At 40.8% G+C, this 13,169-nt stretch overlaps 1 protein-coding gene across 1 annotated transcript in view; it reads left to right on the top strand.

Moving 5' to 3' along the window:
- robo3 (roundabout, axon guidance receptor, homolog 3 (Drosophila)) overlaps positions 1 to 13,169 on the top strand; it is a 234,745-nt gene that overhangs the window by 123,888 nt on the left and 97,688 nt on the right. The window contains exon 2 of the mRNA XM_084730686.1: positions 11,177 to 11,503. Coding sequence (XP_084586812.1) covers positions 11,177 to 11,503 — 327 coding nt within the window. The remainder of the gene's footprint in view (positions 1 to 11,176; positions 11,504 to 13,169) is intronic.

Genomic DNA, 13,169 nt, shown 5'->3' on the forward strand with positions numbered 1-13,169 from the left:
GAGGTAGTTATTTAAACACAAACTTTCTTTGGTCAAATAAACTATTACTTAATTTCTCTTTTTAATTTTTGTTTGAAAAGGCACTTCTTCATTTCATGCAAACTTCCAGCTGCAGCATGGGCAGAAAAACAATATGTGAAACTGAATTGATTAAATTTTATGCTTAAAGGGGTAGTGACCGAATTTAAACCTGGTTTTCAGTGTTTTCAGTATTGTGAAAACAAAAAAACACGACTGATCTGCAACTTAATTTAATGAGCTGATTTAACTCAAGTCAAAAGACTTAAAGTTAGAAGGACTCATGTTTATGAAATGTTCTGAAACAAAGTACTGAAACTTTTAAGTTTAATTAACTTGAATAAATAAAAGTTGTATATTTATGTTAAGTTGATGACAGCAAATTATTTGATTTGACTAAATGGTTTTTTACAGTGTTCTGCACTTGGAGCTAAATCAAAGCTTAATCAACTCCCAAGCCTCTCAGACATATTTTACCACGAGTAACATTTTATGTAAGAACGGTCTGTTGGGCTTTACTGTCTTTTCCTGTTGGACCAGAAAGGACGCCACTGTTAGCTCTCTATCTGCAGCAAGCTGCTTCTTCTGGCTTGTCACCTTGCCCGAACATCTAGCCAGCACTCCTATCAGCTGCTCCGCCAGCGCGAGAGGCCATACTCAGAGGGAGCGTGAAACAGAGTTGTTAGTGGAAAGGGCATTTTTTTCGGAGCTGCTGTGGGAGTTTCCACGATCTCCCCCTGCTTCACTAAAAAAGAAGAGCAAAAAAAGAAGCAGCTCCAGCCCCTACTCATGAATCTGTTCATGGCCCCGGGAGAGACATGATAAAAACACCCAATTTCCTTTTGCAAAGTTGACCCTGCCCATTTAGATGCTTAGCATCAACACAGGCTCAATTAAGGAGGCCGTCTCTTTATGGCTGGCACTCTGTATTCTCATGCAAGTGCCTCATTTTGTTGTCCCCACAGGGTCAGAGAGTGGGAGGCTGCAGAGAAAGCACTCCAGAGCTGCCTCCCCTCACTGCTGCCAATTTAACTTTGAATGCACATTTGCAAATCAATTCCTGTGGCTTTGGTGAGGATCGAGAGGAGGAGGAGGAGGCGACAAAGCTGTAAAACAACAAATTCTGCAAGAGGGAAGCCAGCGCACTGAAAAGAATTGCAGATGAGGGAGGGATAAGAGTAGGAAAGATGCTGATTTTCTTTGATCGTCATTTTGCACCCTGCCCCTCTCTCCTCTGGGCCTTCTTTAAAGATTATGAAGCTCATTCAGGTCACCAGCGGCAGGTACTTTTACTGGAACTTCAGCTTAAAAAAGACTTTTCTGAGCCATTACCATCTACAGTATGTCTTTTATTAAGCGGACTTTGGTGGGGAGGGTGGTTATCTCCAGTGCAGGGTGAGGGTTAGCTCAGCTTAGCCTTAATTTTAGTTGCTAAGCCAGAGCATGGCTTAATCTTTCTTTTTACCACAACTCACCACAGAGTGATAAGGAGTGCTGCCTTTTGAAATATAGCCGTATTCTGATTTATTTTCAAGTCCTTCATGCTGAAATGAAAGACATTTCTCAACCTGTCCAGCTGGAAGACTTGATGGGGCTGAAGTGCCAACTGTGTTTTATGTCCTTCTCCCCGCAGGGCCGTGGTGAACGGAATATTTTTGATCATATCTGTGATGACACATACACTTTTGTATGAGCCGGTAGGGTGGAGCAGCATGCTGGACCTTCAGCAGACAGTTGGCAAAGTCGGTGTGGGGATTTTTGTTGACCTCGAGATTGAGCCTTGTACAAATATCAGGCAAAATGGATTTATTGTATGAGTCAGGGTGAGATACAATCTGCGTTTGGAAAATGGTGTCTGAGTCTGTGAGACGCAGTCCTGCAGGGGTAAGTGCATATTTACATACAGAGCTATAGAGGTGCAGCAAAAGGTTTAACAGCCTGTCACCTAAAGCGGAGCGCTTGTCAAGTCAAATTACGCTGAAATGAACTCTCCACATCTCTCTATATTCCAAATCAGAAGATCTGCTTGAGATAACATTCTGCACCTACCTTACTTCTTACTTTTAAATTGCTTCCTCTCCTCAGTTTTCCTTTTTTTTAATGATTAGCTGTCAAGGCCTTTTGTCAACAGCAGCACATCTCTAATCATATCCTCGAAACAAGTTGACAGTCACTCCCTTGACCTGTGACTTTTATGCAGGGGATTATTTCTGGGTAATTGGAGCGGAACTATTTTCATGTCAGCAGAAGCTGCGTTATCATCATGTTGTTAGTCCGAGTGACTTTTAATGCACGTCTAATTCTGCATCTAGATAGGAAAGGTCAACATTTATTTTTAAAATTTCTCTGTTTGAGTATTTCCAGACATTTTAAAGGGATCGTTTAGATTATTTGAAGTGGGGTTGTATGAGGTACAGATCCATAGTCAGTATGTTACCTGCAGTAGAGGGTGGTCGACACACCCTCAGTTTGGAGAAGCAAAGAAGAGCACCTACTGTGGACAGGGTCAGCTGCAAAACGTACTTTAGCCAACTAAAAAACTCAATATCAGTTTAAGTGTACGTTATATTTAGGATATTTTCGGATAGGAAACTGATGTTATATGTACAAGCCAAACATCACTCTCTCCAAAGCCACCAGACTTTGTTGGCAAAAACAGTTTGCAGAGCATTGCAGTTTCTGGACTACAGCTTCCCCAGATGGTTAGTTTTCTTTTGTTTTTGTGTGACTTCAGTGTTATAATGGATTAGACAAGGTCCACCTAAAACAATCAATGTCAGTTTAACTGTACATTGTATTTATGTATATTTTATATTTATTTATCAATGTTTTATTTTGCCGTCAGATGGCCTTTTCTCACAGGAAACTGCCGTTATATATGCCAAATATCTCTTTCTCGAAATCAACCAAACTCCATAGGAAAATTCAGTTATTTTACTTAACAGAACACAGGAGTTGTTGGTCTACCGCTGCCTTGATCGGTTAGTTTGTTTGCGTTATTGTCTGACTTTGGTGAATCTGAGCTAACCTGTTAAAACACAGAAGCCACACAATAACCCAAACGAACTAACCAATCAAGGCAGTGTGATATTTTACTTGGAAAATGATGGTTTCCTGCCAGAAAAGGTGAAAATAATCTAAATATAGTGTACACTTAAAGCTAAAATGAGTTTTGTTGCTGACCCTGTCCACAGCAGTACATCGCTTCGCTTCCTACACCGGTGAGGAGCCAGCCACCATCTACTGTAGGTAATACACTGACTGTGGATAACTACCTCATATGACCTCACTTCAAAAAATCTGAACTATCCCTTCAGAGGTAATCTTTAGAGTGACAAGCACTGATGTCAACAGTCTGGCCCTCACAGCCAAATAAATCACCACCCCCTCCTCATTCTAGTAGCATTTCAATTCAAGTCCAGATTAGCGGAGCGATGTGGGTGAGTTACTGGGTGTTGTTCTGATGTTTTTTGCCATTTAAGAGGAAGTAAATCTGCTTAGGGATGAAAGCCCACTTGTGTTTGTGGTGAAATAAGTCTGGGGAGTTGGCACTGGGGTGGGGGGGCTGGGAGGGGGGGGGGATCCACTGTAGTATATCTTTGGCAGCGGTCCTCTGTTCTTGTTTTATATCAGCGGGACACACCGAGCCACTTGTTCTTGGACTAGATGAGAAAAAGTTCTGCCTCAGCACTTTGCCAGCCTCCATTATAGAAAGGACATTGCAGCAGGAGTTTGTGCTCCCCATGGCTGTTTGGTTCCAATTTTTCTCATTTGTTTGTGTCTTGCACACTATTTCTCTGTCACCCTCTCAGCCTTTATTATCTCCTCCAATTTTCCCCCAGTTAAAACTACTTAGAAGTTGTTTGACAAGTAATTTGCCTGCATTTTTTCTGATGTTTAAATATAATCTATACACAGGGTGCACCACGTGAGCCTTTTTGATTATGAGTCTGTCAGCGTGGACACGTGAGGTGGTTTGTGGAAAGCTCATGCCGAGTAGAATTAATTAAAATAAATAGTACTCTGTTTTTCTCTGCTGGATTAACCAACCATATAATTACAAAACAAGAGCAATTCAAGTGCATATTATTTTGTATTAAGAGATACTACACAACTTTCAAACTGAAGAAAAGCCGGTTGTGTGAATGAGCCAACATAAGTAATGTGATCTTATACACATTACTTTAGAATAAAAGGGTAAAGACATGTCACTATAACAGGTATGTAATTAGGACAGGGTTACCGTGTGAATCATATCAAATCTCAGTCATTGTTTTGTAAATCACAAGTTAGTCTCAAGTGTTTGCACTCAAGTCCCAAGTCCTAAAACTTGAGTTAGAAGTCCTAAACAAGTCATAATGAGCTCTTCGCCAAATCTTATTCCATTTTAACGACATAGCCTCATCTTACCATTCTTTGTACAAGTTCAAATGTTGAACAAAGTGGGAAATGACTGTGTCCATTATTGTGTTTAATTTTCAGTCCACACTTTTTACATACTATGGCTTTGTTTTTGTTGACCACCGTGTACCATTTGTAAGCAAACAAAATCATCTTTGGTCTCAATTTTTCTATCTGGAGCTCTGTAGCGCATCATTAGTTCTTCGTGGATTCTCTTCTGCAACTCGATTGGATGCTGTCAGATTGGTTCGAACAAAGTGGATCTGGGGAATTAAGTGTCAACTTGCTAAGAATAAATCATGTGAATGTTGGTTGAAATTAACTGATTTGTGGTTTTACACTTTTGAATCTTTGAGTTTGAAGGAAGGTACCAAGTATTTTCAAGTCAAAAGAGTCAAGTCCAAGTGAAGTCGTGAGTCACTAGTCTTTAAGTCCAAGTTGAGTTCCAAGTCTTTTGATTTTGTCGAGTCTAAAGTCATCAGATTCAACACACATCTGGTAAATCTTTAGTTGCCATGAATCTAACACAACAGGTCCTGTATTTGCGCCAGCTTGGCCAGTTGCAAAGACACATAGTGATTGAGATTTTATTCATTCTAAGCTTTGGCAGTGATTCATATATGCAGTAAGTATAGTTTCACACCTGGTTCTTTCAAACATGGTGTTTAATCTCCCACTTTAACTTGGAGTTTCTCCCTCCCATAGGTCTTAATTTGGGTTGACATCTGATAAGCCTAACTGTAAAGGCTATAAGATTTATATTAGTTTCATAAAAATGCAGTTTGTGCCTCTAAGGGCAAGATCTAACAACGTTTTCACAGCTGCTGATGATTGACAGCTATCACATCTGCAAGGGAAATCACCCATATATCCTTCAAGTGTTCTACAGCTGTCTTTCGACATGGCAATTTAGGCAGTCATTCATCTTTTCCTCATGCACCATTCTTGTCAAACAGCTCTCCCAGCCTGGAATCCTACAGCCTCCCTGTGGTTTCATTAGATCACATGTAGCTCGGAGAGTTGCTGCCATCCAGGAGCTAATAGGTCCTTAGAGGGTCCAGACTTTCCTATTAGACATCCTTCTCAAGACAACCGGTTGAAATCTCCAGACTCCAGCTGTCCATTTAACCTGATTTGAGTTCATCTCTTCCAGCCTCGCCCTTATCTGTTGCGTACAACTGCACTGACTCTGGGCTATGTAGCAGGGGAATACCACGCAGCTTAGAAATTCAAATATCCTTGAGATGTGTGGCAGCGCAGTCAGTCTGTATCAACATGCAGATCTGTACCATTGTAGTGTCACACTAATGTAGAGCCTGGAGCTGAACAAAAGATCACCATCATTCTAGTGATATCAGCGTAGATTCAGAAGATGCCTCGTCATCCTTAGAAAATCAGATCCGCAGAGCCTTTCTACTGCAGCTGAGAGCTTGTTTATTCAAGTCTAAATATCCTTGGGTGATGATGGGCGTATCATGTTTAAGAGTCGGCGTTCAGTGGTTGCCACTTGGACGTTCTCTTGATGATCCTTAGCTCAGTCACACACGGTGGTCTATTCCTTTTTTAAAAGCCTTCGCTTTACATTTCCACATGGCTTGTTCCAACCAGCTCGGACTGTAAAATTTATGAGTCAGCTCTTAAAGGCTCTGTCCTGCTGAGCTCCCACCACAGACACCCCCTCCCAAACCACCCCCCGACTAGACAGACTGAGGATTCAGCCATGATACATATGCTACCTTAAAGCTATTAGATGTACCGTCTCTATCTACTGCTCCAAAGCCTTGAGGGGGTAAAGGCACTTAGGCAAAATAATGACTGTTTTTATTCCAGAAAAGAGCGGCCTTGTAAGAAAATATAGCTTTTTATTATTTATTCATTTTTAGAAATGTATCAAATCAAATGTTTTTTCTTCTACTCCTGAAATAGTTTCTGAAAACACTGCAACAGTACAGCTACATCAGAGGATGTGCAGCTTTTCTTCATTTATTTATTTTATTTAAAAAAGTTTAAAGCTACAGTGACAGTGAACATTAAAAAACTTTTCTGTAAATGTGTCAGTTTATCCATCATGGCTTATTTTTAACTCTAGTTCTTACACACACATTAAAACAGTGTTAACAGCTACAAAAAACAAAACAAAACATAAAATACATTAAAACAAGAGCAGTGACATCAGCAGAGCTCATAAGAACACATAAAGTCTTCCTATGAATATAAATTGTTACATGTCATTGTGCGCTGAGTATTTTGGGGATTTGGACTGTTTGTCGAACTAAACAAGACATCTTAAGGCACTGACATTTTAGAAGCAAATGATAATCAATTGCTTGTAAAATTTATGAGAACATGGTGTGGACTCTAGTCACAAATTTGATCATTCTAAAATCAAAAGAATTGCAACTCAACTTGGACTTTAACGCCAATGACGTGACTTCATTTGGACTCAACTCTTACGACTTGAAAGTACTTGATACCTTCCTTCAAGCCCAAAGATTAAAAAGTCTGCACCAAGAATCAATTAATTTCCCTTCATTTCCTGAATCAACTAACATTGATGCTATTCATTCCCAGAAAGTCGACACTCAAGTCCCCAGATCCACTTTGTCTGAACCAATCTGACAGCATCCAATCAAGTTTCAGAAGAGAGCCATGGAAGAACTAATGTTAAATTACAGAGCGCCAGCAGGAAAAAAAAATATACCAAAGAAAATAAGAAAAGACTTGTAACTCAACTTGGACTTTTAACACCAATGACTTGACAACTTCCAACTTCGTTCAACATTTGAGGTCACACATTACATAGTACAGTACGTCAAGGCTCTCTTATTAAAATGACATTACAATTAGTGAAAAGCACATTATGACCCATTTACAGTCTTTTCACAGAAACTGTACTTAAAACCACCTTTTCAAGTTGAACCAGGCACAGATCAAGAAACCATGTCCGGGTACATTGGTCACACTAATCAAATGGACTAGTGTTTAGGGTCAAGCATACTCTGATCCCTGATGTTTTGTGCATGACTTGGGACTTGTCCGTCTTGACTTGAGTGCGAAGATTTGAGACTTCATCATAACCTGCTATAACGACTCAGCTACTGTTGAACTTATGCAACCTATGAACTCTAGACAAAATACTGTGCATTTAGGAAAGAAAGGGTCAAAGAAATGAAAGAAATTGCATTACTGTCAGTGAAATCTAACCTTAAAAGGTATATCTGATCACATTCTGCTGTGCTTTCAGTGCTTGAAAGTAGATGTCAGACATAAGCCCAGCTGATATTAGATTCTAACTTGGAAGCAACTTCAAAGCCTCAGTGCCATTTCCTCTTATTCAGAGCTTCATATTTCTCTATCTTTGTGAATGTAATTGCATAGAGAGCAGGGCCATCAGACAGTACTCTATATTCCCATCAGCCGAAAGCACTTTAGTGGAGTTCTTAATCCCCCGAAACCTTATAGAGGATTTGTCACTTCGAGAGCAGGAATTTTGACTGCTTTTCTTATCAGGTGTTATCAGCAGAGCCTGAACCTTTGAACTCCTCCTCGTTCATGCACCTGTGGGAAGAAGCACTGAGCCCCTTTCTTACCTGATTACAGTGTTTCCAGTGGTATATACTTGTGCTGTAAAGACATTGTCAACTGTCCTTCCATAGGAGAAGAGGAACACAGCAAACAAGCTGCTATCTTGATCACCTCCCAGAGGTTTGAGATTTACCCAAACTACAACAGGCTTCTGCCTCTTTAACCTGTTAACACCCGGTATTAACATGCCTCTTGGGTGATCTGATCACAAGAGGACATCTCTGAGTACACAAGTTCACATGTGGCACAAGCATGCACCTTCAAAAATGTCTCGATCGACAGCTCATGATTGGATCTTACTTCCCAGCTCTACATGCAAATAAACATGTAGCTGCATCAGCACAGTTTGAGACAAATGGACGCAATATTTTTTACACAAATAAATAAATAAAATCTGATATAACATTTGCTGAATTTATAAGAAGGCCCAAATAATTAAGAATTTGTCATAGAAAGCATTTCACATGTCTAATTAAGTTTGTCTTAACTCAACAATTCACAAAATTGTACAATTTTTTAAGGAGATCTGGAGTCTTTCTCCACAGGCAACAAAGAAGTAGCCTATATTGGCTACTTTTGACATATTTACTGTCAATAAATGTGTCTCCTTTCTTAAATTTATTGTAAATAGTGAAAATCAGTTGTAACGGTGTGTTCAGACAGCTGCAAAATGTTGGCAGGTAGACGTACCTCAGGTGACAGGAACAGCCAATGCTGCAGTTGCAGCTGTGTTTTTTACAAGGAAAGAAACAACTGAACGTATCACATTTAATGCCGAATTTACAGGAAGGCATGAGTGATTAAGAATTTGCTCTTGCCGTTTGGGGAAGTGTATTATGTTTATCATCACTCCACAAAAGAACTTACAGTTGCGCAATTTTTTAAGGGAGCCTGGGGATATTGTAGATAGTAGTTTAATGATAAAATCGGTTGAAACAGTCTGCTCACAAACATCTGCTGCTTATCTTGGCAGGTAAGAGTGCCCAAACACCTCATTTGCATAACAGTGAGCCAAATGGGGTGCTTACAGGATGTCAGCTGAGTAGGCGTTCCTTAAATGTGGCTCAGGACACATTGCATACACACTGAGAGATCGGATCACTTCAACATTTTCTTCTTTTTCAGTCTTATCTGCTCACAAACTAAAACCCCACACTGAAACTGAAAGTCACTGTCACTCCGAGTTGTGTTTGATTCTTGTTTTAACTTAACTTGTTTAAACTTTAACTGAGCAATGAGCAGCATCACAGGAGTGAAACAAAACTCAAGTGACAGCAACTTCTTTGTAAAGCAGGAGGTACAATGCTCCTAAACGCCAACAGAGTAATTTATGTTTTCTGTCTTCCTGTTACGTGCACAACTGGTCCCTGCAATCTCCTGCTGCGAATGCTCTGAAAACACAAAGTCGCCTAATACGCCGCTATACGGCGCGGCTGAAGCATGCAGCACAGAGACAGCGAAAATTGGTTTTAGTACAAGAACAGCACAGCTCGCTGGTTGAGTGGGAAGGCAAGACAAATCAGAAATACCCTGTTGCAAAGTCATGAATGCAGCAACAATCATTGCTGGAACAAAACTCGGTTATTCTGAAAAACACTGGCGAGAACGCGCCTCCTGTTGTCATTCTTTCATACGCTCTCCAGGGGGAAATTTCACTTGTGCCTCACGGTGCTTGAGTTTGTGTTATTGCTTTTCATACATAATTGTACCGCCAACATGCTGTCATTCAAATTGGAGGAGGAAGAGGAAAGATAGAGGGGGAAAAAAAAGCAATTTCAAAGCTTGGGAAAAAAAAAGAAAAAACCTGTGGGAATTACCTCGCCTCCATCTCCGTCTGCTCTTGCCTCTGTCTTCATTTATTTCTTTCAATCAGACTTTGAAAAGAAAGCTGGGGAGGCTTCAGACTGCATAAACACTGACCAGAAACACAATGCCTTTTTGATTGATGAGGAATTTACAGAAAGTTGCACCACGAAGAGCCACGCAGATTGTTCTCTTAAACCTTTTTAAACATCTTTGCAATCTCATGTATTTTCACATGGAAATCGTATGGACAACAGTGTGCAATGGAGTTTGTTGTATTCATTTTATATGTGGATATTTCAGTCAACCTACTTTCTCATGAGCCTGTGATTAGCACAGCTCTACTGTGCGTCCCCTCCACCGCTGCAGAATATGGTTCTGGTTTGAATTTAGAGCATGTAATTTCACACGTCCTCTTGATTTATACTTTGAATGTAACTGTCGAGCAATTACATTACATGCTTGTTTCACACAGCCGTGTTGTCGCTGATTAAATTGTGTGTTTTTCTGGCTGCTGCCGTTCACGCGCCCAGCTTGAGAGCTTTGTAGAGAGGGCAACTGTGTGTATTTTTATAAGTCGTGCCGCCCCCTTTCCTCTTAAGTGCAGTGGCCAGAATGTAAAAAAAAAAAAAAAAAAAAAAAGAAGTGTTTTTATAGTCCTTACTCTTCCTACACAAGTGCAGCCACACTCTTTACATCCAGTCTGTGAGTGATCTAAATGTAACACGTTGTCGCAATTTCTTATTAAATACCATTAACAACTCTCACTAACACAGACTGTTAATTGTGTGCCATTCTTTTCAGTCTGTTGTGTTAACTTTAGAACAGTTCTTTGCTCTAGTTTAGAGATAAATTTGCTTAATTACGACTTAGTTTTACCCCAAATTTCCATCCTATTGCAGGAACCTAATGCTCATATTCTGAAACATAATTCGGTGTCTCCCCAGAAGCCAAATTTACAAAAAGACATAATGAATTGCCATAACATTTACATTCATAAAATGATAAAGAATACAACAAATCATGAATTTAAAATGTATTTGAAATGGATTGATTTTATTATTATGGCCATCACAGTAATAATTAAATTGGTTATCATCTGAAACACAAGAGCTTTTAATTTGAAACTCATACAGGAAGTGTTAATAGTGTAATAACTTTAACAGGGAACACAGGAGCAGATCAGAACAAGACTGAGCCCACATTTCCCATCATGCCTAGTGTTGGAGTTGTAAGTTTATGTTGTCTGTTCCAAAATGCAAATGTCCCATTTTGGGGCGCAACCTAAGAGGAAAACGCTGTTCTAAAATCATATTCAAAAATGCTGCCCCAAATCTTAACCGTTTTCTTCCCTGTGCCTTTTCTCCAGGCTCGAGGCCCAGGTTAGAGGATGCACCTCCACGGATCATAGAACACCCGTCTGATCTGATAGTGTCCAAGGGCGAGCCGGCCACCCTCAACTGCAAGGCGGAGGGACGGCCAACCCCGATGGTAGAATGGTACAAAGACGGCGAGCGCGTCGAGACGGATCGAGAGGACCCCCGGTCCCACCGGATGCTCTTGCCCAGCGGCTCCCTCTTCTTCCTGAGAATTGTGCACGGGAGGCGAAGCAAACCTGACGAAGGCGTGTACGTGTGCGTGGCGCGGAACTACCTGGGCGAGGCAGTCAGTCGCAATGCGTCGCTGGAGGTGGCAAGTAAGTGTTTTTGCTGTTTATGCTGCGTTTCCACCCAAAGTACCTGGAACTTTTAGTCCAAGGAACTACTTTTCAAGGAACTAAAAGGTTCCTTCAGCCCCTTGTTGTCTGTGTGTCCATCACAGTCTAAAGACCTGCACAGATCAGGCAAATTATTATTTAATCTGTCGATTAATTTTCTCAGTGAAAAAATGAGTTGTTTGGTCCAGAAAATATTCACATTTGAGAACCTGAAATCAGAGAATTTGGACAGTTTTTATATAACAAATGACTCAAAAATCGTTTATCAAGATAGTTGGCAATTAATTCAGTAGTCATAATTGATTTATCATTGCAGCTTTAGACTAAACAACAATGATGATGCCATTTAAAGCACTGTTTCCAATTCTTGTTGGATTTTGTTCTTGGCACAATGCTCAATAAGACCTGGACTTCTGGCTGTCTTCTGCTCTCTCATGTGTCACAGCACAATGAACAAAAAGCGCTGCATGGCCCTCCACCAAAGTTCCTGCACTTTTGGAAAGTACTACCCTGTCAAACAAGGACATTTTGGGGGGTAAAATAATGTCCCCATAACTCAATTTAGTCCCCGGTCCCTGTGGTGGAAACACACTTGAGTTCTTCCAAAGGTTCCCACTCCCTGGGGAAAGTCCCTGCAGTGGAAACGCAGCTCATGTGTGCCCGTGGATGCGATTGAACCAAAAGACAGAAATTGAAAGCTGTTTCTGTTCTAATGCGGGATAGACACATGGGAGTTTGAGGAATTGGAGTGTGAAGGACAGATTAACATGTGACGCTACAATGACAAGACAAAAATAGAAAGAATTTCCTTTTTCATGATGATAAATCAATTTACACTGTGCACATAAATAAAATATATTGGAGCAGACTAAAATACACACATTTTAGAGGCTGCAGTCAGACATGTAGAGCTGTAGAGAACAGCACACACAGGGAAAACAAATAGAACGTAGTATAAAATGAAATACAAGTCTGTGTACAGCCAAGAAAAGATAGCTGTGAGCCAGTACTTGTCCATATATCAGGTATCAAACATCATGTTATGTATTATGTAGCTCCAGTAATAAGAAATGTATTAAATCACAGCTAGATGCTACTCTATAAAAGCAGAGGATTGTAGCGGCAGCTCTAAAGTCCTCTCTGGTCTCTTATCATCACCATCACTCGGCTGAGTTAACTTAAGACGCCACCCCTGACCTTGGTGTCAGATCTCCTGGCAGCTTCCACCCCTAGACCCTCCACCCCACAGCAGCCCTCATCATCCACCTCCCCGGCCTCAGACATCGCATGCTATCTCGCGCCGGAGAGCTCTGGCCTCTGTCGTGTTGTGACCAGGCCTCTGCGAGCGGGCCTGTTAATGTAGACGGATGACAGCTAGCTCCTGCGAAAAAGATAACGGTTGTCGCCACTGGACAGGAAAGCTGAAGACGCAGGGAGGGGAGGAGAGGCCACTGTTGGCTGGCAGCGTCTCACTAGCAGATGTTAGTTCCTTAAAATACAACAAACTCCTGTCAGACGGACTTCCAGCAGACAACTCTTGATTTTTTTTTTCTCTCTGTAGCGGCACTGCTTGTGATCAGTGGCACTTTAATGATATGCAGATAGGACCAATTAAATCTCTGCTGTTAGATTAGACCTTTAGAAG

The sequence above is a fragment of the Lutjanus erythropterus genome, chromosome 11, assembly GCF_056507025.1.
Source record: "Lutjanus erythropterus isolate fLutEry1 chromosome 11, fLutEry1.hap2, whole genome shotgun sequence".
NCBI lineage: Eukaryota > Metazoa > Chordata > Actinopteri > Lutjaniformes > Lutjanidae > Lutjanus > Lutjanus erythropterus.